The sequence below is a fragment of the Propithecus coquereli genome, unplaced genomic scaffold, assembly GCF_000956105.1.
Source record: "Propithecus coquereli isolate 6110/MARCELLA unplaced genomic scaffold, Pcoq_1.0 Scaffold80, whole genome shotgun sequence".
NCBI classification, from domain to species: domain Eukaryota; kingdom Metazoa; phylum Chordata; class Mammalia; order Primates; family Indriidae; genus Propithecus; species Propithecus coquereli.
Window position 1 is genome coordinate 4,413,532 of NW_012154174.1, and position 27,688 is coordinate 4,441,219.

The window sequence follows — 27,688 nt, forward strand, 5'->3', positions numbered from 1 at the left end:
TCTAAAATTTTACAGACGATGTCTTAAGACAGTGGGATTAACTGCCAATGAATGGCTGGAGGTAAAAGCCAGGAGGAGAAACCACTTTGTATTGCAGGAGGGTGGGAGCCCTTTAAGGAAGAGGTGGGGATTGAACTAGACTTTGAAGAATGAGAACTACTTGGATAGATGGGAAGGGCTTTCTGGCTGAGTAACAGCATAAACAGAGCTATCGTAAAGAGGTTTAGCTTTGATGACAGTTTCAAGAGTTCACGTGAAAGAGTAGTGGTAGGAGAGCCTGGTACTTCACAAGATTTTGAAGATGGAAGGGGAGAGTTTGGACATCATGTTTTAGTCAAGGAGAAGCCTTTGGACAGCAAAGTGACCTGCTGACAGCAACGTTCAAAAAGCTATACCCCGGGGGGAGTGAACACGGTGAAGTTTGGCGGGAAGAGTGCAGAGGAAGAGACCAGAGCACTCAGTACATACTCACAGTGGCCCTACTGTGCTCCTGGATCAAGATAGACAAGGTCCCAGCTCCCACGGAGCTTAAAATTTAGTGAGATGCAGTTGATCCACTCAAGGAACACCAGTGGATGCTACGATTATCAGGTGTAAGGTTGTTGGGAAACAGGGTATTCATGCTGTCTCAGAGTCTCACCTCAAGATGGCGTAATCATTACAGAGGGAGACGGGAGCCTTTCAGTGGTGAGCTCCGGCACTCCCACCTTAGCCAAGGGAATGGACCCAGCCTTGCTGAGTTGGGGTATTCTCATGTGATGCCACCACAGTGGAGATTCTTAACAGAGTACTTAAATAGGATCTGATCTACAAAGCAGCAGACATGTAAGATGAGTCAGTCTAGAGATCTAATGTACAACATAAGGACTATAGTTGATGAAATCGTATGGTACTTGGGATTTTTGTCGAATAAGTAGATTTTAGCTGCTCTTGTCACAAAAATAACTATGTGAGATGATGAGTATGTTAATTTGCTTCACTGTAGTAACCATTTTACTATTTGTGTGTATCCCATAACATCATATTGTAAACTTCAAATATACACAACAAAATTTATTAAAAAAATAAAAAACAGGATCTAATCATGAGGAAACAATCAGAAAAAATGCAGACTATGGGACATTCTGTAAGACAGCCTGGATTCATACAAAATTTTATGTCATTGAAAACAAACAAAAATAGGCAGGGGAAAGGTGTTATTAATACTTATAGATTAAAAGATACAGAAGCAGGGGTGGGCGAACGATAGCCCATGGGCTAATCTGGGCTGCTGCCTGATTTTGTCAATAAAGTTTTATTGGAACACAACCACACATTCCTTCACATGTTGTCTAAGGCTACTTTTATGCCACAGTGGCAGTGTTGAATATTTGTGATAGTGACTGTGTAGCCTGCAAAGCCTAAAATATTTATTCTCTGTCCTTACACAGAAAAAGCTTCCTGACCACTGGATTAAAGCCACATAATAGCCAAATGCAACGTATGAAACTTGGGGTAGGGGGAAAAATGAAAACATCAATAAACATAATTTTGGGGCAATTGGAGACATTTAAATAAAGACTGCGTATTAGATAACGTTACTGAATTCATGTTAATTGTCTTAGGTGCGACTGTGGTATTGTGATTATGTGGCACAATGTCCTTAGGAGTTGAGTGCTGAAGTATTTAGGGGTTGTCATGATGGCTACAACTTATTTTTAAATGGTTCAGCCAAAAAAAATACAAAAGGAAAAAAGAAAAGGAAAAGAGAGAGAAAATGAGAGAAAAATCATATGTAGAGATAATGCAGACGTGATAAAATGTTCATGATTGATCAATCTAGGTGAAGGGCACACAGGTGTTCTATATGCCTGTCATTTTTCACTTTTCTGTAGATTCTAGTTTTCAAAATAAACTTTTTTTTTTTTTTTTTAAGTTTTAACAAAATTAAAGGGGATTGATTCAGGGACTACTTTCAATAGACTAGGTGTAATTTTCCTGTGGGCTCTGTTGTGACCTTCCTGTTTGACCAACGTACACACCCCCCAGAAATTCCCTTATAACAGAGCCGTGGTTGGGAGGCAGAGTGGCCGACCCCTCCCCCAAAGGGGAGCCGTTACCCTGCAAGGCAGCCCCAACTGGCTCTTCCCTTTGTAACTTGGGGGTTTGCTTGTCTCTTTTGCACAGTAATTCCATCAAGCTGGTGAATCTGCTCTCCATATTTATCAGCACGTGGCTGACTGCAGCTGGGTTCATCCATTTGGTAAGTGTCCTTGAAGACCCTTCCGCCCTGGCCTGCCTGGAACAAGCCCCTCTCTGAGTCATTTTATTACCTGAAATTTGTCTCCCTGGAGAAACTTCACCTCCATTGTAGACAGGAAATGGGGAAGCAACCGCACAATTGTTTGAGTTTCCAAGCGTTTCCCCCCAAACTAGTTCCAAATGGTGAGTAAATTTGCACTATTAACCTGTGTTTTCAGCTCATCCCCGTTGCAACAGGACTTTAACAGGTATTTCATTCTGTTTGCAATAACCCTGGTGAACCACAAGATGGCAGTGCTTCCTCAGAGAACGCCTGGAGAAGGTCTCAGCTAGGGACAGGTTGGAAGTTTGACCCTCATCTCTAAGGAAAGGACAAATTCAGATCCTTCAGTTTCGCTCACTTCCCCTTGACAAAAAAGCCACCTTTGATTCTTTTGCCTGATTGCTTGTGAAGTTGCTTTGTACCTCAAAAATGCTGATTCTTTTATATTAATGACTTTTGGAAAGCATCATATTATTAAGTCAAGCCCTTCTCCTCTCCCCAAGGGGATTCCCCCCTGCTTTTAGAGAGCACAGCTTGCGCTGGAAGTGTCTCATACAAACACAGACTGTTACAACTGGAAGGAACCTCATCTAACGATGAGACTTTGAATAAAGATGACTTTCCCTTGCTGAGCCTCTGTTTGCTTAAGGAGTAGAAGGATACATTTGACTACCCAGCACTTGGGATTTTGTCCGTATCAGCCGAAGGAAGAAAAGGCTGGGATGGCAGCCAGGGACTCTGAGCCAGTCACCAGATCTGGGGTTCCCATCCCAGCCCTTAATGATGATGGGATTCTTGGGTGAAATCACCCTTAATCACCCCAATTCTCATTATAACCAAGTGCCAGAATCACATATGTGGAAGAGATAGTTGTCTTTAATAAGCTGGTGACCCTACCTTACTATTTTGTGAAGTCCTTCTGGTTCACCAGAAAGCCCCTGTGAAAATGGCGTATTGAGGACAAAGTGATGTGTGACACCTTCTGCAGAGGCAGGACTGGAGGCCGGGGCCGGCTGTCCACGGGCCATGCTGGTGCGTCACAGGCTTTAGCTGTCGGTGCCCTGGGGCCTGGATCTGGGTGGAACAGGGACGCCCTCTCTCCTGAGAGTATCCCAAGCACCTCTCTTGCCTGCCTCACACTCTTGTGGGCAGATCAGATATGATGGGAAGACTGGAACGTGTTTGGTGAAGTCTAAAGCAAGGCTGGGCAAACTACAGTCCTAGGCCGAAGTTCTCCAAATCTGGCCGTGCCTATTCATGGAAGCTTTGCCTTTGCAGGGCTGAGTAGTTGAGACCAGGACCTGTGTGGCCCACAAAGCTGAAAATATCTACTATCTGGCCCTTTACAGAAGTTTGCCGGCCTTTGGTCTAAAGGGTTGTGCAAATGCAAACTGTTCTCAGGAGCTCACGTTTTGTGCTCCTGGGGAAAGTCCTGCAGTCTCGAGGACAGGACTGCTGTTGGTGCTCTACAAAGGAAGCAGAGCAGGTCAGACTCCCCAACATGCTGTTTGCGGAAAGACAGAAGATCTGAAGGAGCAGGGCCCACATGGCATCTCCTCGGTCAAAATGCTTCAGACCTTTAATTACGAGAAGAAAAATGGCCTAGAGTTATTGCCCTCCTTCCTTCCCCTCTCTGCCCCAGTCAGTCGGGAGGGCATTTCCTCCTGCCGTTTCTCCACTTTCTCTGTTACCTGCTCAGGGCTTCTGAGCCCTTACTCGCAGCACTCAGCCTGGGGATGCAAACGCCTTGTGTGGAGACTGACATGCATCAGCAGGCAGCTTGCAGGAGCTCTGTGCTTCCTGGTTTATCATATAAGAGAGACACACACACACACACACACACACACACACACGCACTTAAATATATGATGTTTTTCTTTTTTCTCCCTGTCCCCTCCTGCTTTAGGTGGAGAATTCAGGGGACCCATGGGAAAATTTCCAGAACAACCAGGCTCTCACATACTGGGAATGTGTCTACTTACTCATGGTCACCATGTCCACTGTTGGTTATGGGGACGTTTATGCAAAAACCACGCTTGGGCGTCTCTTCATGGTCTTCTTCATCCTCGGGGGACTGGTAAAAACTCTTTATTATCATGTTAATTTTTATGATCGTTAATATTTTCTATGAGACATTTCCTTAAAGCTTTGTATTTTTATACTGTGTTTCTGCACTAGAAGCAAATGATTGCATTAATGTTGCAATCAGGCTAAGTAAATCCAAACACGATGGTGACTTTTCCGCATATTTCTTTGGTGTATTACATTCATCCCATAGATGCAGGTGCCCTGCCCTGGTCAGAGACAGCCATGTAGCTGGGAGCAAACCTAATCCTCTTAAGAAAGTGCTGTTAATAAGTGAGCCTATCCCTTAGTAATGTAATTCAGCATCGATATGCTACAAGGACAGCTGCTGTCATTGACCGTGGTAGATGCTGTCAGTACTTTGTAGACAGTTTGCGGTTTCAAGAGCTCCCCCTTCCTCCGTTTGTTCCTCTCCAAATTTCCAACAAACACTGTGGCTGGGGCCTTCCCTAAAGAGAAGGGTTTCCGTGTCGGGGGATGGAGAGCACCTTGGTCTGGTCCAGGTGGACATCACTATGTGATCGGAGTGCAGTTTTGTAAACAGCCCGTCCATTCTGCAACAAGAAATGGAATATTTTTCCTCCTTTTTTTGTAATGAAGTTTCACTATTTGTTTTTCCGGTCCAAGCAGCTCTTGAGGTGGCAATAAACCATCCCTTATGATGTCATTCGAGGGGGATTTCTGGCCACACATTGACAGTGGCTGCATTTCGTCTTTCAAAGTAGCTCATTTTAAGTTTAGATTTTTGCTGCGTATGAAGCAAGTGATTAAAACTCGAATTCAAACACAGCGTTCATGTATGTACACTGCACACACATTTATATTTAGCGATGCATACCTATCTCTCTGTTTTGTATGCATAGGATGTATACATTTAAAAATGTATGTAAATGTGTATGTGTGTGTGTACATTAACCCAGGCATTTCTGCGGCATCGTCAGGGTGCCCGTAGGTAACAAGACTTACTTATCCAGCCACAAGCAAGATGTTTGTTGGACAAAACATGGCAGATTTGTGTTTCTCCTTGCTGTCTTTTCCTCCCATGTGATTTCCTAAATTTACCTTTTGTGTTTTCTAGTGATTTTTTACTGGAAAAATTTATTTTTAATCCTCTTTTGGTGTTTATTGTCTTTAATCACTCATAAAGGCATTGATTCTCCTCTGAATTTTAATGAGAAAGAAAGATCCTCTCTTGCAAAAACGTGTGTATGTCTGTGTGTGAGTGTGTTTAGTTTCACCATTATGCACCCTTTTACTTATTACTTATTTTTCGTCAAGAAGAAGAGCTAGATGTCACCCTTATTTGCCTATACCTGTCTCCTTTGTATTTTTCTCGGCTGTGTTTTTTGTTGTTGTTGTTATTTTTCATTTTTTTTAGTTGTCAAGGTTGGCTGATGTTTGTTTTGTCCCGTGTATTTTCAGGAACTTGCCCTTTTTGTGCTTTTATTTTTTATGATCCAACATATCAACATATACCTTCACAGGTCTAATCCTTTTGTGTTTTCAGATCTTAGTGTCCCCCCTTCTGAAAAGATCCCCCCCTTTCTTTGGCCTGTCTTTTTAGTCTCTCTTCTGTCTCCTATCTTCTCAGGCCATGTTTGCCAGCTACGTCCCTGAAATCATAGAGTTAATAGGAAACCGCAAGAAATACGGGGGCTCCTATAGTGCGGTTAGTGGAAGAAAGTAAGTATGACAAGAGGTTTTGCTGCCTCCACTGCGGTAGAATCCTCTCTGCATGCCATTTTTTTTTTGGCTCTTGTTTCTTTGTTTCATGCATGTAGGCAATGTTTGCCCGCTACGTGCCCGAAATTGCTGCTCTCATCCTGAATCGGAATAAATTCGGCGGGACTTTTAACAAACATGGAGGCAGAAAGTAAGTCAGTCGCATCAGAAAAGATGTGGTTAAGTGACTTTCCAGAGTCCCTGTGGAGGTGACATCTGAATCCTGCTCCTCCCCCGCCCCACCGGGTGCTTCTATGAGGGAAGCACACATTCTGTGTGGGGCGTGATGTCAGAGGTCACCCCAGGAAGTTGTCACACTTGGACCAACTCCCTATGCCTTAATCCCATTCACGATTTCCAAGAGATGTAATGGGTTTGTCCTGGAAGGGGTCCATATATATAACCAAGCCCATATAACATGTATTTGTTAGGGATCTATTCTGACCCAAGCTCATTCATTCTTTGCATCATATGGCTAAGTGATAAAATTCTGCTCCGTCAAACTAATGTGATGTCATCCTATGGTGGTTTTTAGGCAACGATAACAGGATAAAACTCTAGCAGGGATCCTTGGGCTATACAATTCAGGTCATCTTGCCTACAGCAAAGACGTGGTGGTGACCAGAGACTTGGTTCTCCTCTTCAGCCAGAGAGGCACCAGTCTTGTCCTCAAAGAGACTCATTACTCAGCTGAAATTCCTTCTGGGCAAGAAATATTATATTTATAGTAGGTCAGGGCACTACATGCTATTCCTGATGAGTCTTTTGTTTGGCTTCCCAAACATGAATGCTTTCTTCTTGGCAACTATTTCAATTTGTGCTCAGATCACTTTATTGCCAATGGTATCAATGTGCGAGTTCAGTAGGGACTGGAAGTTTTGCTCTAAGTAAGGGGCAGGGCCTTGCCATTGCCGTCCTCTGCCAGAACACCATCTCAGGAGAAGCATGTGGGCGTGGGGTGGGGCTGACAGCAACCATCCTTCATTTCTTTAATTTAATCAGTTAATTGATTAATTTATTTTTTGAGACAGAGTCTCACTCTGTCACCCAGGCTAGAGTGCCGTGGCGTCACCATAGCTCACTGCAACCTCCAACTCCTGGGCTCAGGTGATCCTCCTGCTTCAGCCTCCTCAGTAGCTGGGACTACAGGCACTCACCACCACGCCTGGCTAATGGCTATTTTTCTTCTATTTTTAGTAGAGTTGGGGTCTCGCTCTTGCTCAGGCTGGTCTGGAACTCCTAAGCTCAAGCAATGCTCCCACCTCTGCCTCCCAGAGTGCTGGAATTACAGGTGTGAACCACCTGGCCCGGCTTATTTTTAAAAGCTTTTTCTTGGGCACTCAGCTTTGTTTTTGTTTTTGAGGTATAACTTACGTAGAGTAAAATGTACAGCTCGAGGAATTCATACCTGTGTATGTATCTGGTAACTGCCAGCCTTCCATCCAGATCAAGACACAGAAAAGTTTCATCACTCACGCCTCTTCCCAGTCATGGAAGTTCCTAGCATGGAACTGGTTTTTTGTTTTTTTGTTTTTTTGTTTTTTTGTGGGGTTTTTTTTGGTGTTTGTTCTCATTCATTTTCAAATGAACTCTTGAATAGATTGTTTGGTTTTTTAAGAGAGCATAAAGTCAGACTGGTAGCCTCGAGTTTTGCTCGTCACTGCCTCCCAGTTTGGGCAGCTGGCTGTGTTGGCTGGAGCGGACCCTCCTCTCTGGTCAGTGATTCCAGTGCATCCTGAGCTCAGGTGTCCGGTCTTCCGTTCAGAAAATGAGGAGGTGGGGAAAAGGGCTCATTTTCTTGAACTACCCACAGGGCACTCATTTCCTTTCAAAGGCACAAAGGACAGTGGGCAAGAGGAGGCCAGTTGGCGTCTTGTCACGGAGGCAGCACATCCCTCCATCTTCCTGCTAATGGACCCCTCTCCTCCCTATTATCTTAACAGCCCTGGATGAGGTTAGAACCAAGCTGTTCTGATGTCTGGGCCATTGGTTGGATCCAAAAGGCCAAATATGTCCAGAGATTCCCATTGGTCATTGATCCCATGCCAAGAGGAAAACAGCATCTTGATTCATTTCATCTCTAAGGTGCGGACAGGTTGCCATAAAGCAGAAGGCATTCTGAGGGCCCAGGGCTCTCTTTATGGCCACCCTGGTATCCCACTGTCCGTGCCAGCGTTTCCTAACCTCCGCCCCCAAAGAAGCCTATAAAATCAATTGCCCTGAAGTCTAGATTGGAAATATTTGTTGGCTCTCATTCCAGGTAATTTTTTTTTTTTACTAAGTAGTTTTCCTAGTCAAATGTGGGTGGGCTGGTGGCTGGCAGCTTTTAGTGATGGGTGACCCAGATGAAGCCCTCACTCACCACCCCCCGAGTCTGATGTGGTCATCTTTCGCCCGGGCACTTCCACTCCAGCCTTCAGGTGCTGATGACTGCAGATCACAGATTTCCTGCAGTTCTGTCCTGCCTCTGAAATCTTTTATCACGGTGGTTAGCCTGGTTTTCCCTCTCTCCTTCTCACTCTCTTTTTTTCCTCCCCTTCCGAAAATGCACTTTGCTTTTAATGTTCTCCTTGGGTCCCCAGTGTCCCCGACCCGGCAGACACAGAGTCCATCTTGTCGTCAGCACCGGGCCTGTTCACTTTACTTTACGCATTGTTTCCTGGTTCAAAAGCTAATTACTAAGTAGTTTAAAGAAGCCCTTTGGTCACTTAGATCTTTCATCAGAAAATATAAGCTTGGGAAAGGAAGGGTAATGAGGGGCCATTAGCACCCTTTGTTTGATGTTGTTTTTCCAGTCAGTAGAACAAGATTGATGAAATGTTATGTTTGGCCAAAATTTGAGTTTTCATTTGGAATTCAGTGTTGAGAGAATGGGCTGTCAGAATCAATAAGTTTTCTTTCGCTTGGGATATGGGCATGTGGTAGTAATTAGCAATATAAGGTCTTTAGTTGAGCAACCAAGCATGGATTCTGGCAGCAAACATAATGAGAAACTACAGTTGTTCTATTTCTAACGTCAAAAAGTTTCCAGATAAAATTAAATGCATTTGTAAAAGAAAAGCAGCTAAACTTTGTTGAAAGATAGAGTTCAGACTCTTAAAATAGCACGCCGTGCTCTGGGTTTTTGTGTATGCATAAATATATGTGCCATACCCACCAACACACATACATACACTCTTCTCCCCAGGATGGAATCAAATGAATGCTCAGAAAGTAATTAAAACATATACATAGTTAAGGGATTTGTTTATATGTGCATATTTTATTCAGAAATAACTTCTCTAACAATATATTAACTTGTCACAGAACTCAAGGTAACTCGTGATCCAAAGCTACAGAGACACACAACTTTGAAATTCAAAGATTATGTAAAGTGAAAAAAAAAAAGGTAGGCAGAGAAACTCAGAGTTTTGTTTATGCAACACCCAAATTTGGGAAGTTGCAGAACAGGAAGATTTCATTGGCACTTTGTTTTCAGTCTTAATCAATGTGTTTGGCATAATGTAAACATTTCATGTAGCATTCCCAAAACATCTTCACCGCCAACATGGTGTCAAGGGCCTAGAGTGCTTATCCAACATTTTCGTCACCTCCCACAGGACGCCCAGATCCCATAATGGGCGTGGGTACGCGTTGCACACGTGTGCAAATGTTGGCTGTCTCGTTTGTCTCATTGTGATGTATTACAACTCCTAAGAATAGGGATTTGAGTGTCAACAACTAAGTGTTCGGGGAGTGGCCAAGGTAGGCAATCTCTCTGAGTTGGAGATATTGGGGGCAATTAGCCTCTTAGGCTGAGATCTAGACTCTTATCCAAAAAGATAGCCGTCCTGCAGCCCAGCCTGCCTCCAAAGGCCACTGCCTCCTCCTGCTTCCCTTCATGGAAGGTCAAAGCTGCTTGGCGGTTGTGGAGATACGGGGGTGGTGAGGCCCCCATGGCCTTCAGGATGCCCAGCTCTCTCTCCTGGCACAGCCCCTCGCAGTTTCCCCCAGAGGGCTCCTCTCTCAGTGTGACTCACTCCACTTCTGGTTAGTTTATGAGAACTGACAAGATCATGGTCCAAGGTCACATGGCCAAGGGCCATGGAAAATAATCAGCTGCGGAGAGGAATTGGTCTGCCATACCCCCTTGTCAGAGGCAGCCCAGCACGGAGCCATCCAGACCTTGTGTTTCCCATCATGGGGCTTCGGTGACCCAAGGCTGAGGCAGCCCTGGGCCAGGTGTTTGGGACAGAGTGAGTGGGATGGGCTTGGCTTATTCTGTGGATTCCTGGTAGCCAGACGCTGGCTGAGAGGACACCGGAGAGAGGGATGAGTAATAGAAGACAAGGGGTGGGCAGAGGGGGAGAGGAAAGTGAGTACGATTATTAATAACCTGGGGGAAAGGCCCCCAGGACGAGGGAGTCAGGCTCCCTTTCTGGTTTGGGGAATCGTTATCGCAGACTCACCCATCTCTTGCTCTAATTCAAGAAAGCTGTCTGTGCAACTTAGATGCTGTGGCTTCTCTCAGAACGCTTCCTTATATAGGCAGAAGTAGAGCCACATACTTCCAGAAATGAGAACGTAAATCAATACAGCCCAAAGCCCCAGGCCTGCCTTCTATGATAGCAACGACACCTGCAAGTACTTGTGTCTTTCTTAATCCCCTCTGCGACCCTGTGAGGAAGGTCTTACTATCTCCATTTGGAATGGGTAAGGGAGCAGAGGAACAGAGAGGTTAAGTAACTTGTCTGCCACCACCCAGCGAGGGAAAGGTAGGGCTGGAGTTTGAACCCAGGCAGTCTGCTCCCCTGTTCCCTGCTGCCTCTCTGGGTCATCTCTTGAGGCCAGAGCACTGTGCCCATGATGGAGAGGAGGAGAAAGATGTGAGCTTCACTTTGGGGCTGTCTCATCCTCCTGCTCACCCACTACTACTGAGGGTCCTGGCCCCAGGGTCAAGGGAAAAGAAGGTAGAGAGGGGACAAAACTATTTCTGTCTTTATTTTTCTCACTTGGTTAGACTAGAAATGTAATTACCTCTTATACACGTATAGCAATGAGGGGCTCTCAAGGATGGGGCCGATGGACCATGCCCAGAGTGAAATTTTCCCCTTTTTTGTGGATTTCAACACTTTCATTCTCTTGCCAGCGACATCCTTTCAGGTAGTTCCTTTCTTGGGTTACCAGCCATGGTGAATCTTAGTGATCTGCTAAACGTGGACCCCTCCTGGGCAGATCCTACCTGCAGAACATCTTAAGAAGAGCATTCTAGGCCCTTTCAGAGTGGCCACCTATTCCCTTTCTCTCCTTGGTTGGTCTGCCACACAGCACAGAGCCGTTCTGCGGGGGTGAGAGGTGCAGTACAGTAGGAGGAAGCCCCAGGTGAAAGGCCTCCAGCAAGCCACACTCTGTGTGTTTATTTCCTATCTTTATCTTGGCATAGTAGCCCTCAGGAGGCAGTATTCCATTGGAGGGAGTTGGGGTGGTCTGCCTTCAACCTCAGATGTGTCCTCTGTGGCAGGGAGCCCTAAAATCACGAAGTTGGGGGGAATTTATCATGCATTTCCTTTTAGAAATGAAAATGGGGTGCTTTACTGTGCTCTTGAATAATGTAAATGTTCATATTTTAAAGAGTACTCAGTACTTTAGAATGAATGATTGAGTATTCAGTAATTTAAAACAAAATTTCAAGAACTGGAAACAGCGAGGCACAGTGAGTTACCTGCTGCAGTATTCATGCCTGCGGTCCATCTCCATAGGCCCATGCATTCAGTCAGCGGGTACTGTCTGAGTTGCGTGTCAGGTTGTGTTGGGTGCCCGCGATTCAGTGAACAAACTCCCCTGGAACCTGCAGACTCGAGGAGGTTGCAAGCAATGAGCAAGGATGTGACTAAGGAAAACACCAATTACAAATTTTTAACACGTGCAAAAAAGACTAAGATTCTGTGATAAAGAAAAACAGGGGTTATTTACACTAGATAAATTGGTCCAAGGAGGTGACACCTTGGAGGACGAGCTGCTAAAGCTTGTTCAATGACCACTTAACCCAGCTTGCATTACCCCCTGATCTTTAGTTCTATCTCCACTAGAGTAAGTCTTAAAAACATATTTCTCTCGAAGGCTCTAATCTGCCTGAGCAGTGCTCTCTCTGACCCAGCAGGAGAGGGCCGTCTGCATATCTTCTCTAGTTCTTTACTGTTGGGTTCTAACTAACTCGGTGTCTTTCCTCTGATCAGAACTAGGCTCTCTGTCTCTCTCGGAACCCTTGTTCCTTTCTGAGACCACATTCTATTCCCACCTGTGTGGCTGTCTTGTATCAACATGAAATTCTACTCCATTTTCTCTACCACACTCAGGTTTTCCCACCACGGTTCTAGACTAATTTTTACAGGATTTGGAATTTTAAACCATCTACTATGCCAGAATATGAATTATTTCTTTATGAAGACTCATTTAATATACCGCCCCATTGTCCACCCCCACCTTAAAGAGAATTAGCATGAGTCATGCCTTCACGTTCATCCATTCCACATGTGTTTAGTGAGTGTTTGCTGCATGCCAGGCACTGGGGACAGATGTATTTCTACACATCTGTAAAAATTTCCGAATAGGCCACAGCTCTCCTGAGCTACACATCACATTATTTGGCCACCTGAGTGGTTGGGAAGTTCAAACTCAGAGCTTATTGAAACCTCTCCTCCTAGTTGTAGAGGTGAGAGGCTTCCTACAACACTGTTTCCATCTCTGCTCTTTCTGTGAAGGCCCGGACTCTAGCACTTGGGAATAGGATTCGGGGTTAATTCGTGAGCTGCTGATGTGGCCTGATCCACAGGCCTTTTCTTTCCTGTTTATGCGTTTCTTGGGCAACACTCACTCTCAGTTCCCCCGCCTCCAAGGAGCGGACTGCTCTCCTGAGGGATGTTTCCTATAAAATGTCACTTACAATTTCTCTATCACATGCATTGCTCTCGTTGAAATGGGACCTGCTTTTTACGCAGACTTGGATCCCTCGTCAAGCAGCCATTCAGCCCTCTCCCTGCATGGCCCACGTGACTCCCCAGCCCGAACTCCCAGCAATGTCTTCAGATTCCTAGGTTTTAAAAGCCATAAATTAGCAAATCATCAACATATCACCAGGAAGGATCATCTGGTAGCGATTCTAGTCAAAAGGAAACACAGGCCCCAATAACTGATCTTCGCAAAGATATGAAGAACTGTAGACAGACAGATACAGTAACTAGGGAGACAAGGAGATAATTCAAGTTGACAGACCATCTTGGATTGATTAGGCATTTTGCTTTGATTAGCATTGAACTTTTTGGGAACAGGGAAAAAAAAAAACCCTGAGATTGCCCTAATACTTTGGAAAAATGACCCCTTGACTACTTCTGAAATTCGGTATGGAGGGGCAGATACCAAAAGCACGGGTCATTAGATGCTGTATCATATAATGTAATGTGCCAGGTATTCCTTTCCGACGAGAGGGGTCTTGGTGGAAGTGGGATGTGGGCATTTCTTTCTTGGCATCTGCTTTGGATTCTTCTAAGCCCTATCTTCAGTCCCTTTCAAACTTGAAGCTCTATTTAAAGAGACTTGGATGCATATTAAGTCAATTTCCTGATGATACTGATAGAATGAAGGCTTGTTCCCCACCCCACCCCCACTTTCCCACTGTCTCTCTTCCCTTCCACACACTGATCAAAATGTTCCAGCTATTGTTCTGAAAACAAGAATAGAAATGTAGGTGGAAGATGAACTGTGTACCCCCCCAAAAGTCATATTCAAGCCTAAAATTTTTATCTCAAATAGTCTTTCTTCCATTAAAAAAAGAATTCTGAATATGACTTTTCTAGTTATAATCTCTGAAGATTCTTTCTGCTTATTGTCAACTCTGAATGGGTGAATTCTTGCTGGGTAGATTCAGAATCTAAGAAACAAATGCCACCATGTGAGACAAAATTGCCCCATGCTTTCAGCCATGTCATTCACTCTGATGAAAGTCTTTCCAGAGCTGTGAAAAATGGCTCCTAGTAGATTTGGGGTTCATCCCAAATCTGTCATCATCATGAAAACAAACCAGGAAACTTTCTAACTGGCCAAGTCTGTTGCCTCTTTTTATTAAAATATCATAGAGGCCAATGCAGAGTGAAAGTCGTGGAAATCTGACTCTGTTGCGCTCAGAGTTCAAGCTCTGCTCTAGTACTGGGGTAGCATGACCATGGCCGGCTCCCACCCCTAGAACCACAGGCACTGATCCAAATGTGGGCACCAATTGTCAGTAAAAGTAGTCTTTATCTCTCCTCCCTGTACCTTTCAACAAGGGAACACGGGGGCAGTGCAGAGACAGATACATGCCCAAGGCTATGAGAGCTTGTATGACCTTAGCCACTGACCCCAAAGGCAAATGCCAGCTCCTATATAGAAAAGCTTTAGGAAAGCTCCTATTTCAATATCTTGGCTCTAGAAACAATTATTTGAATCAGTACCATGTGCTGGCACAGTGGTTAAAGGATAAAGCAAGAAAATATGATTCTTGCTCTCCTGGAGCTTACCTGAGACTGACCAGTCAGGACCATCCAAGGAGCCAGTGGCAGCTAAAAGGAAGCTTGATTGTGTAGGAGCATCATCCCAGGGAAATGCTCTTTTGGCAGGAATTTTGTTCAACAAAATCATGAAGGTGAAAAATAATCATGGAGGCAAGAAATATATTAGAGGGAATGCTCCTAAAAGCATATGTTAATTCACATTGCTGAATGTACCCATTGGAGTAGAATGGGGCATGGGTAACAGCGGAGTGCCTCATTCACCTGAAAACCTAAGGATCTAGTGATGGACCTAGTAAAAGAGGGGTGTGGAGAGATTTGGGAGGGTAGAGGAGCTGCTGATGCAACCCTGAGGTCTGCTCCTCCCAGACCCCAGAGGTGTCTCCCGTGGCTTATCGGGCCTCATCTCATACCTTGTGACCTGTGGCTCCCCATTCCTGTGTGGATAACAGGTTCTGGAGGTGTCTCCTTAGAGTGCATGCCTAGCATCTTATGCTGGCTGGCACAACACCCTTGGGTGTGGCTGGAGAACTAGGCAAGGTTGCGTCAACTTGATTGTCATGATGGGAAGGTTGCTCCCAACAGCATATGCTCTAGGGCCATGATGAATGAGTCCCCAGGGGTGTTAGGGAGGGAGGTGGGGCTCGCTATGCAGATGAAAACCCTCTCCAGGACTAAATTAAGAACCATTTCTTTGCTTGGACTCATTCTCCCTCTATTTCACCTTCATCCCCAAAGGGTGAGGCTGACCTTTGTCTGCCTTAGTTCTTCTCTCAGTCCCTGCTTGTTTGGAAATGGCATTATCAAGTGAAGGTGGGCAAATCTGCTTTGATCTAAAGAAAAGAAAGTGCCATCCGGTGCCCCACTTTGTCTTTAAGAGGAGAGAACCATCTAGGATTGGACGAGTCAGGTCAAGGGAAGACTGGCTTATTTGAAAATGGCCAAAGGCCAGCAAGCCCAAAGTAATGGGATGAATAAAGTGCAGAACGGCCAGGTGTTGAAGAGAGACTGGAGGAAGAACCAATGACTGCAGTTTGTGAGAGCTCAGCGATCATAGAATTGCTTACTGAAGTAGGCTATAGAATTCTTCTTCCAGGGAGGAAGGAAAGAAAGAAAGGAGAGGAGAGAAAGAAACCAGCATGGTGGTCCTAACACTTGCATACTCGGTAACTGTGAGAATTAGATGAGAAACTAAAGTGAAGATAAATAAATCTTGCAGTTAGGGTTCTTTGCTTGTAGGCAACAGAGCCTGATTTTTGCTTACTTAAGTAGAAAAGGAATTTTTTTTTTTTTTTTTTTTAATGTCAGAGTACCTTAAGAATCCAGAAGAAAGCCTAAGAGGAAGATCCCAAAAGAAAGCCAGAGACACAGCTCTGAGATTCAGGAAGTGGAAACTCAGGGACACTTACCATGGGGTTTCGTCATCAGGATGAATCAACTCCCACTATGAACTTAATGTCACTCCCTTCAAGATTTTTTAAATCTTAAAGCACTGACTGGCCTTGCTTGTGCAGGGAATCTTGACTAAAGGTCTCAAGACTGTATGTAGTTGGAGGGGAGGTGGCTCCCCAAATTAAAATTGAGGTGCTGTTGACACAAGGGGAAGGGTAATATGCTGGACAAGCAAAAACAATGTCCCCTACACTGAGGTTCTCAGAATTTATTTTTATTGACAAGACTTGGACCAAGGCTCCATTCAGTCAACAAGCTTGCAAAAGATGTGTGGTCATTCCTGACCCATGGCCTAATTATGGCCATGTAGATGGTCTGCTTATGGAGGTCCGATTATGATTTGGGGTGGTGGGAGTGCAGACATAGATTCTTCTAGGGTAGTCGAGGTCCTGACTGTCAGAGCTTCTATCTGGGTAGGACATCCCAGTATTGTCTGTTAGGGCTACCAGTAGTCTGTCCTTTGACCTTGGGGCTCTGCTCTGCAGAGGTGCCTTTGCTGCACTGTTGGGATCTGTTTGCTCAGCCTTCTGGCCCCATTTGGGGAACAGCGGCAAAGCAGCCCGCCTCCTCCAGAATAGCTCTATTGACAGCTGGATAAGTTGATTACTTTATTCACGTCCTCACTAGGAGGGAGAATGCATTTCCTTCCTTTGTGATTAGCAAAGTACTAGATGTGGCCATGGATAGGAAATAGCTTATCACTGAACCTCCTTGGTTTCTTATTTTTATTTTTTTCCAATTTCTTTTAACAGGAAATGGCTATTGTCAGAGTTTGGGATTGTGGGCATGATATGCGCTCTTCATTGTTGCGTTTTCATTTTTCTCTTTACACGTACAGCTCCCTCGCAAACTTGAGATATGGTGGTAGATTCAGGGTGGCAGAATCAGCCCATGGTCTAACAAGCTTGCAGTTACCTGTTATACTTCCTCTGTGCTTACCGTGGCATAGGGTCCCAAGCAAAGCACAGTTTGCCAACCAGTCCAGCAGTCAGCAAATAGGTGTAGAAAGCACTGTGAGTGTCAGGGCCACCTGAGCTAGGTTCTGGGGTGGAGTGAAAGGATAAGACCAATGCAGCCTGGGGTTAGTCTTTGTTTGCCGCGTGGAAGTCAGTCCCTTCGAGACAGGCTCTCAGTAAGGGAGGAAGTAGAGCAGTAGGAGTGGGATCAGCCTTCTTCCTTTTTGGCAGTGGAGTGATGAGCCTCACGGGAGAAGCTGAGGAGCAATGACCCTGAAGAACGTGACCCAAGTCAGGGAAAGCTGCCTTAAGACAAAAGCAGTCCAGAAAAAGCACGACCAGGTGGGGTGGAATGTAAAGCCCAGCTTGCACGAGGGTCACAGGGAGGTGGTGATGCAGGCACTGGTTCAAGTTCAACCTATGCGGGAAAACATGAACTTCACTGCCCACTGTGTGGTTTGGGTTATTGGATCCCTAAGCACTCCCTCTCTGCCTCTTTTACGATAAAACGTGGCTGGTTCTCCTTGACAAGTACTTCTTAAAATTCATTCCCATCTTGTCAGGGGCTACCGATGGTGGGATACGTTTGGGGGGAGGTGGGATGAGGAAAGCATGATTAGGAGGCTCAGCACAAAGACAGAAGAGAGTCTAGCATATGTATTTGATATAAATATTATAGTTTTACAGAGACATCTCGATCAATATATGCCACATTTCATCTACCTCTTTGACAAAGTGAGCACAATGTATTCAGGGAAAGCTGTATAGGATTTTCAATTTACTCTCTATGATTTATTGTGACAGGATTGCTATGAGTTTTTTAAGTTCTTTATACTTGTTCCAGTAAAAATGGATATAGTATCTTTAAAAATAAACAGCCCAGAGCTGTACATTTTACATTGTCTTTCTAGAGCGAGGCTCTGCTAAAGAGAGATCTAAGAACCTCCCCGCCCCTGGGGAATCTGATTGCAGCCGGATTTGCTTCAGTGCTTGCTCTTAGCTTTTTTTTTTGGTGGGGAGAGAGGGGTGTTGGGGCAGTGGGAGAGTAAACAGAGAAATCAATTAGGAAGCTATCACAGACGTCTAGACAAGATATGATGATGGCGTGAACTGGGGGTGGGGAGGCAGAGAACTGCAGCCCTGCTCGAGGGTTCAGTGTCTGGTGGGTGCACCCCAATCCATCTGGGCCTCTTCATTTTAGAGCGGACTAGGCCCAGGTCCCCCAGGACTGGCCGCCCATATCCTGATTCCCAGCCCAGGGTACTCCCCCTGGAACCAGCTGCTTTCTCTCTTTAGAAGGCATCAAACAGAGGGAGCCGTTCTGCCCTTGGTCTGGCACCGGCCCGGCACTGAATCACTGGGCCTCAGTTCCGCATCAGCCGGAGCAGGCACTAGAGGAAACGTTTGCCAAGGGCCCTGGGGACACTAACGTAAATGTGAGGACATTAGAGGGGCCCGTCACTACCCTGCTGTCACAGTTCCTGTTTTCAAAGGCTACAGGCTCTAAGACCTGCTGAGTCTTTGAAAAAGTATGTGGTTTTTCATTCTCATCGAACTAAACTCATCCTCAGTGGCTCTCCGTGATGCCTCATTTGCTGCAACAGGTCTTTCTGGTGGCTGCCCCTCCTGTTCTCTTACATTTCCTACCATAAGTCACTTCCCCTGAGTTGTCCATTCCAGGAGGCACCCGTGGAATTGAGCTCCGAAATGGAAATTCTGACTCAACTTGGGCATTCAGGCTTTCCTGGCCCGTTATGAACAAGGGAGTAGAGTGGTTAAAGAGAATGTGTGGGATTTCCTTTTGGAGATGGTTAGTGATGGAGAAGCACACCCATATATATTTAGTGAAGATGTCCCCATGAAATAAGCAATTGGCAATTTTCTGGTGACCCTCAATAGAGTTCATAATAGTCAAGCACTATTATTATTCTTACCAAGTCATACTCAACCACCTGATACATGACCCACCAGCATTGCCCACCCCTAATTCTCCCAGCACCGGCACTGCTTGCTTACATGGTATGAGTGACTCCTTTCCAGAAAATGCCATCTGCTACTATTTTGGCATTTAAGATGCTTCTTTGTGCATCTGAAGTGGATCTTTTAATCTAAGTCATTACCATTAGTTTATGTTTAGTGTACGTTACCTTTGCTCAAGAAATATTTGTTTACAGAACTAACCAAAGCTTTAATTTTTTTTTTTTGAGACAAAATCTCACTCTGTCAACCTGAGTAGAGTACAGTGGTATCATCATATCTCACTGCAACCTCATATCCCTGGGCTCAAGTGACCCTCTTGCTTCAGCCTCCCGAGTAACTGGGGCTACAGGCGTGGGCCACCATGCCTGGCTGATTTTTCTATTTTTAGTAGAGACAGGGTCTTGCTCTTGCTCAGGCTGGTCTTGAACTCCCAACCTCAAGCAATCTTCCCACCTCAGTCTCCCAGAGTGCTTAGGATTACAGGTGTGAGCCGCCACACCCGGTCCAGAACTAAACAAAACTTTAAAGACCAAAAAGTCCATCAGATCAGAAATGGTCATTGATTTAGGTTTGTTGGCCATCTTCACAAACCGAGTGGTCAGGCCCTATAGAAATCAGTCCTGAGTGTTGTCACTAGTCTAAAAAAGTTCAGACCCAGAGCCATAGATGGGAACAGGTTTAGCTATTTCTATAGCTTAACTTTTCTACATATTCTCCATTGTAAATAGACCATTTAGATTCTTCTCTTCCTCTGGATCCCTGGGATGGTGAGGGAATCTGGAGCTAGACATGGCATTTAATGTCTAAAATGGACATTTGCATCACTTTGCAGCTCCCTGGCTTGCCAAATCATGTGCCTTAAGTTAAAAGTTTGGTTTAGAGTTCCTGACCAGTGGGACTTGTGATTTCTGCCTACCAGTCAGGCTTTGGATATAGCGATATTACCTTTACAGCCAGAATCTAGTGATATTACAACACTGTGATGGTTAATCCACCCCAGTCCCCAGACTAAGCCTCTCTCCCCTGGCCCACTGAGGACCACTCCAACACCCCCTCCACCGTGTATCCAGGAGGACATCTTTGTGGGTCCAGCCCTGCTTGTCCTGAAGGAACAGAAGTTGAACTCCCCAAGCCTGTGTGTGCCTTTGCCCACCACCTTCATCTCAGCAAGAAGTAGAGTGAACCTGAGTCACATCCTTTACTTGTTGTGGGATACCAGGCATGTGACTTAATGAAATCGAGATTTAGAGACATTATCTGAAAAGATGCAGATAGTAAGAAGAGAGCGTTGTTTGAGGATTAGGTGAGATTATATAGGCCACAGAACATTTTACATCTGTTACATACTGATTTTCATATGTCACATGAATTCCATGATTAATATTTTATAATGCTTGCAATGTGCCAGATTACTAGGTCCTTACATGTATTATCTCTTTAAATGCATCCTCAGGATAACCTCATGAATCAGGTCCTAGCTCTGGACCCTCAAAGGCTCTGGTTTCTTAGTTGCAGAATACAAAATTGGTACCATGTCTGAGACTATTTAGTTATTTAACGTCTGAGCTGAGTTAACGCAGGGCTATCAGTGTGACTCTTACATTGGGGATGTGTAGATGTATAGGTGTCATGCAACCCAACAGAGATAATTTTGGGTGGGATCTTTTTGGCATTCTTCAAATCACGCTCTGTGAATGACCATTGCTCTACTTCCAAGGAGGGCACACCCTGCTCTCAATCCTGGAATATTTTCAATTATATTTCCCATAATTGAGGATGCAATACGTTCTGCTTCTCTTCTCCCTACAAGCATATTCTTCCCAAATCTAGTGCTCCTGGAATTTTCAAAAGTCCTGAAAATATTTCTGGAAAATAAATTTTCTGCATTCACTGTTCATCCCTCATGCCCCTGCAGGGCCTTCCTTAGACATGGGCTGGCAGAAGCGTATCTTCTACTGCCAGTGCTAAGTTAAAGAGGCAGGTTCTCCCCATCCATCAATTCTAACTGCATTCAAACCTTTTCAATATGTGGGCTCCTTGATAACTTTCACTGTATGGAAAACAAAATGGAGGAAAATGATTATTGGCACAAAAGGGGGAGGCCATAAATCTTCAAATCAGATACAGGACAGATTGGAACAATATGGGTTCTCCAAGGTTGCCATGATAATGTATCTAATAATTCTCCTTGGGCAAAAAGGCAATCTGCTTTCAATCAATCTTGCTTTTTCTGAGCAAAAATACCAATTATGTTGAAGGAAATTTTTTTTCTTCCTTTTTGATAAAGACTGCTCTCCACCCCAGAAATCATGCTGTAGCTAAAAGATATATATTTTCAATTGTCTAGAATGGTATTGGACAGCTAGCACCAAATGGAAAAAGTCAATCCTTTTTTTTCTCCCCTCTCTTGTCAGCATTTGTCTACTTCTTAGGAGAAGTGAAAGTTAATTAAGGCTTAAGGGATAATATTGATTGCATTGGAATATATTTCATATGTACCCAGCACATTTTCGAGTAAGAGAACCTTGACTTTTTCTAAGGCTGAATAAATCAGCTGCCTGAGCCTTTGATTCAAGGGTGAGAGGGGGACTCATCTCCTCTTCTTCCACTTCTCACACATCTTTCCTAGGGATGAATGATTTCAGAAGAGGAAGAAAGGGTACTGGTAGATACTTGTTCATTTCTTTGCATACCAGATAGGGAAGGAAGGATGTTCAGGCATTTCCCTACACCTATCATTGATTTAAGTCCAGCTTTGAATAATAACCAGGCTTATGCTGGCACAGAACTTTGCACTTTACAATGTCTCGTGCAGGAGGCTGGCTGGGTGATGCTAACCTCTCAGCTTCCTCATGGGAAGGAGTAATGAATGGGAACTAGTAGCTTGCCCAGGGTGATACACATGCTTGGTAGCAGAGTAGGAAATCGTACCTGTCTTTCTTTCATATCCAAGGGAAAGAAACAGCCCCACCGACATATCTGTCCTGTGGGGATACCCATACACTGGATTCATGCTGGCCTTGTTCTTAATCTTGGAAGTCCGTAGGCAGAAAGCATTAGGATGGCACCAAGCAGCCCCACTGGCATTTGTAGGGAGCTGAAGTCAGGAGGGGAATCCTATTTTCTGTCACTTTGTACACACTAGGCAAATTCAAAATCAGAAATCTTATTCAGAACATGCAAATTCATCTGCAGTGTTTTGTCCATATAAAAGCACATGTACCATAAGAAGCATTTTAAGATATGATATAATAAAAATGTATATAATCCAAGTGTTCAACTTATATTGTATATTAGGATATACTGTGTATTTCACAGCCTTATAGGAAAGAGGGGGTTAGTCATGTGGGCTTTGGACATAAAATTTGGATGGGTGGCCAAGGGACCTCCCTCCACCTAGCAGGCACTGGCGAGAGAGCAGAGTGATCACGTGAAGACGGCTCTTCTGCAGTAGCCATTGGCACTCTTCCCTCCCCTCGATGGCCTCTGCCTGCCTGATTGCTAAGTGCACCACCGTAACAATAACAGTTCATAATGGTGATATTATTAACTGCATCATGCATATTATTGATTTACTCTTTGTTCTGCATCATTATCCTTTCGCCAATGAGTTTACTGTATTATTCTCACATACTTAGTCAAGCACCAAATTACAATGAAAGGGCAGGCTCTTGTAATGGCATCTAATGGAACATTGCATAAGCCATCATCATTGCCTCCTATTATGGGCTGCCTCCAGCCAATGAGCTTTCCGCCTTATTGGAATGTGCACAGAGCAATTATGCAGTGCAAGGGGCCTGGCCATTCTAAATTTTACCCAGGAAATAACCATGCTGCATGGTCACCACCTGCGCAGGTCTCAAAGCACAGCTAGCGATTCAGCCTCCGTCACTCTCAGCCTGAGGGAAACAGGGACAGGAGCCGAACCCCTTGCTAGGGGCCCTGGAAGACGGTGGCTTTATTTCCACAGTCAGTCCCCAGCTTTTGGTCTTGTAGCTCACTCTTGCATCGAAGTGCTTACTTCTGATTGTGCACTCTGGAGCAAATGTACACAGGATACCTTGGTGCTAAAGTCAGATTAATCCAGGAGCCCAAAGCTGTTGGAGGGACTGTTAGACTCAATAGTTCTGAAAGAGGGGATCATCTCAGAGTCAGCCACTATTTCCAGAAACAGAAGTCCAAACCACCCTAGAACAAGGCAAGCAACTCCAGCCTCATCTCTTCCTGGCTTCCCCTATCCTGAGGTCCTGGAAACCTCAGGCACCCTAAGGAAGCCACCCCATGGGGATGCACAGCCAGCCGGCATGATCTTCCATTCCACGGGCATCCCATCCCCATTTAGCCCTGAGTAATGCTCACTTACTGTAAAGTGTTACATGCCCCCATTGTCAGAGGAGTTATGGTGGAAAAATGCAAAATTTCCTTTTTACTGCTTATGGCCAGCAGAGCCTATAACGTGTCAGGCCGCACATTAGCCACCCTGATAAAAGTCCGCTTTCTTACACACAAAATCATCGTTTCAGCAAGATTTGTTATCTCATTACCTGATAAGCTCTATGTCATAAACCAAGACTCATATAGTAAATCTCCCGGGAGGACGCTTTGTGGGCAGAAAGGGAGAGATATGAATCTGCAAGGGACTTGATAATGCAGCATTTAAGCGCAAGCATAATGTCACTTGTTGTTAAATGCATAAAACCACTTGGCCAAACGGTTGGGCTTTTAATAGGATTTTTGTGCAGCATCAGGTGAGAAGCCATATGCCTTTTCTGTTAGGAGTCTCTGAGCACCTGCTAGCACCGCTGCTTTGCCTCACAGGCCTCCGGGGATGGTAGCTGGGCTTTGAAGGAGGCGGAGGGAGGAGAGGACTGCTTCCTTGCAGCTGCCGCGCTTCCTCTGTCTTGCCAGGGTGGGATGCGGGGTCATCTTGCTGGGCCTGACCTGATCTAACCGGCCTTTCCTGTTCAGGCACATTGTGGTCTGTGGACACATCACTCTGGAGAGTGTTTCCAACTTCCTGAAGGACTTTCTGCACAAAGACCGGGATGATGTCAACGTGGAGATCGTTTTTCTTCACAAGTAAGAGGCTCTTGCTGTTACCAGACCCTCCACCAAACCACGCACATCCTGGGGGACTCCCTGAGTGTCTGTAAGAGCGGTACCGATGGGGGTGGCAGTGGGGGTCAGGGTAGAGTTGAGTAAGTCATGATCCCTGCTGGCCTCATTGGAGAGGACATCACTGAACCAATGGGAAGGGGAGCCACACACTGGTTCAGTCGTGAGAGCAGCACCTGCCTCTGCGGAGGCAATTCTGGGAGCACATCTGAGTTTCTCTCTGGAAGAAGTAACAGTGGAGTTCATTATGGGTCCAACTCGTAACCGTCCCCGCAGCAAGCTGGTGTGTTTGGTGTGTCCACGGCGTCTGATGTGGGACGATTAGCTGTATGGTGGGATACGTTAGGAGTGCAGGAGTGAGACAGAGACCAAGCAACACACCAACATCAGAGGAAGCAGGTACAAGGTAGTAATCTGGACAACTGCTGTTCCTGGGAGCTTCCGCTATGGGGTCCTAGGCTGGCCACTGAGCAGACTGGCTCTCATTTAATCCATAGGCAGAATGAAAGTACATGCTCTGGACTCAAGACTCCCCAATCTGAATCCTGACTCAACGAATTACTGGCTGAGCAAGTTACTTAATCTCCATGTGCCTCAGTTTCCACATCCATAAATCAAGGAGATAGTAATCATTTCCACCTTGTTGGGCTGTTGTGAGAATGAAATGAAGCGATCTACGTGAAGTGTGCAGAGCACAGTCAGGCATGCAGTATGTACTCAATAAGTGTTAGTTATTAGCGTGAAAGGTGAAATACAGTAGGTAGCACAATATAAGACCTAGGAGGTAGGTCTTACCGTGCGTGTGTTACAGGTGAGGAAAGCAGCCATCTCCCTTCCACCCAATGTTGTTGAGGTTTTAAGTTTTTCTCGATCCCCCTTTTTAGGTAAAAGGTGGTCTGCCACAGGAGGGGAGAGAATTAGGGGGCTCTGCCATGTTAACATGAATGCTACCATCATCATCATCTTTTATGGAGACAGGGCTATTGGGGGGCCAGTCCTCGCACCACATTGCAAAAGGCCAGGGCAGAGCACCCATGCTGGCATCAGCTGCACATAGTGCTGGCCACTCAGGCCTCAGTCCTGCTCTGAGGGCCCAGTGAAGCCAACCGCCCTACAAACTACCCGTTCTGTGCATCCCCTTTGGCATTTGTTCACAGAATGCCAAACTTCTGACTTGCCGCCCGTTGGAGCACTAGCACTTTTCTGTTCCGCACTGACTTCTCCAGACTCTTAGAAGACAGACCAGGCTGTGGCAGCCCAGGAGCAGGGGCCTACAGGTCCAGTTTAGTGCTTAGCTGCCGATGACCAGCTATGGGGCTGGCTCTCTGCTGAGCGTTTTGGAAAGTTCAAGAGGGGTATAGCCTGCAGGTTCTGCCCTCATATCAGCTGGGCATTTCAAGATGAGCATGTGTGCAACCATCAGAGGACAACATGAACCCTCTATTATCTAAGGAATGCCAAAGGCAGTTTAATTGAGAACTGCATGGGGCATCTCTCTCAGGGAGAGGCCAGGCCACTGGCATCACCAGGACAGGCTTCCGACAGAGGCACGACCTGTAATGGGTCTGGAAGAGTGGGAGAATTCGCACAGGCTACCACTCTTCTCTTACCCACTGCTTCAGTTTGAATAAACAAGCTGGCTGCTAACGCTTCAATTGCTAGGATTCACCTTTTTGTCCCCAGCATCTGTCAATACTAGACTCATAGTAGATGACCCAGTTAATTAACCTCTCAAAGCTTTGGGTTAATGACATGTTTTGAAGTTTAAATAAGTTAGTATTTGTCAATCTTTTAGAATGCTGCCATATTGTAAACACACAAAAATATTAACTATTTTTATTATTACTAAGGACTTAATAAATGTTAGGTAAGTGTTGACTATGGTAGTCCCTGGCATATAGTAGGTTCTAACTAAACATTGTTTCCCAGTGCCTAGCACAGAATCTCGTAGAGTATATTTTTCAACTCTGCAGAATTAATAGTCGATCAATTTTTTCATCTTTATCATCCAGTGGAAAGCTGTCTGCACAGCTCAGCCTGGGACGTGTGATGCATTGTACACAAATGCATGCAAATCAAGAATAGTACTGAGAGTAAATTGTGGCTGCTCAGAGTTGACATTGTTTGATCCAGGCCTTGGGAGATGAGAAGTCCATGAGGCAGAGAAACAGGGGAAGGCTCGTGGTGGAGCAAATAGCAGGATGGCTCTGCCAGGGGGAACTTCAGCTAATCTCCAATTGTGTTAGGGTTCTCCAATGAAGCAGATCAACAGACGATAGATAGAGCTATATGTGTGTGTGTGTGTGTCTGTGTGTGTGTGTGTGTGTGTGTGTGTGTGTATAATTTATATAACATAGTTACAGAGATAGATAGATAGGTTTAAATATCTACATATCGATATATCTACCTCTATCTATATCCATCTATCTGTAAATAGAGAGATTTATTATGAGGAAATGGTTCACTTGATTATGGAGGCTGAGAAGTCCCACAATCTGCCGTCTGCAAGCTGGAGACCCAGGAAAGCTGCTGGTGTCATTTAGTCTGAATCCGAAGGCCCAAGAACCAGAGGAGCCAGTGGTGTAAACCCCAGTCCAAGGGCAGGAGAATGGAATGAGATGTCCCAGCTCAAGCAGGCAGACGAGAGGCAAAGGGGACACATTCCCCCTTCCTCTGCTTCATTGTCCACTCAGGCCCTCAGAGAACTGCATGACACCCACCTGCAGGGAGGAGGGCAACCACTGTACTGAAGTTGCTGATTCAAATACTAATCACCCTCGCAGACACCCAGGAATAATGTTTAATTTGGGCACCCCATGGCACAGGCAAGGTGACACATAAAATTAACCATCACACCAGTGTCCTAGCCCAGCTCCTCTATTCATAAAATAGGGATTCCACTGATGACGAAGGCAAAGACATATTGCCCCATAGGCTGCGGCTGTTGTAAAGGCCGTGGGCTTCTTTATTCTACTTTGGTACTGGTTTTGGTTTCAGCTGGGCTGGGGTCTTACTTCTCTTGAGTGTGATAGGGGCTGCTTTGATGATCACAGCCTTCCCCGGGGCTCACTGTGGAAATTTGAGAAGGGAATTGAAATCCCCCGGTCCAGGTCTGCTATATTAACAGCCATTTCCTCTCTCTCTCCGCAGCATTTCCCCTAACCTGGAGCTCGAAGCTCTGTTCAAACGGCATTTTACTCAGGTGGAATTTTATCAGGGTTCAGTTCTCAATCCACATGATCTTGCGAGAGTCAAGGTAAGGAGGAGGAGGTGACTTTTGCTTTTCCTGCATCTTGCCGGGGGGTCGGGTAGTGTCTAACTCTGTGATGAGGGGAGATGCCTCATAGGATGGCCAACAGTCATCCCCTAAACCCCTAGTGAGATAAGTCAGATGCCACCGACCTTGACATCACCCTTCCACCTGCCTCCAGACCTCATTCTGGGGGCACATGCTAGACTACCTGCAAGCATACCGCACTTGGACTGGTCATAACATGAAACTTATTAATATTTTTCTGGTTCCCTCAATATCAGCTGCTGCTAAAGGAAATAGACCAGTTGTACAGACTCAG

General features: G+C 45.3%; 1 protein-coding gene across 23 annotated transcripts in view; it reads left to right on the forward strand.

The window, feature by feature from the left end:
- The window catches only part of KCNMA1 (potassium channel, calcium activated large conductance subfamily M alpha, member 1), a 740,417-nt gene that overhangs the window by 507,080 nt on the left and 205,649 nt on the right, over positions 1-27,688 (forward strand). For 22 of the 23 annotated variants that reach the window (XM_012663330.1, XM_012663323.1, XM_012663335.1 and 19 more), the window contains 5 exons: positions 2,167-2,242; positions 4,191-4,361; positions 5,961-6,052; positions 23,970-24,080; positions 27,267-27,372. In XM_012663330.1, the coding sequence (XP_012518784.1) occupies positions 2,167-2,242; positions 4,191-4,361; positions 5,961-6,052; positions 23,970-24,080; positions 27,267-27,372 (556 nt within the window). Of the gene's footprint in view, positions 1-2,166; positions 2,243-4,190; positions 4,362-5,960; positions 6,053-6,150; positions 6,243-23,969; positions 24,081-27,266; positions 27,373-27,688 lie in introns of all 23 variants that reach the window. The other variant, XM_012663340.1, reaches the window with a different exon arrangement.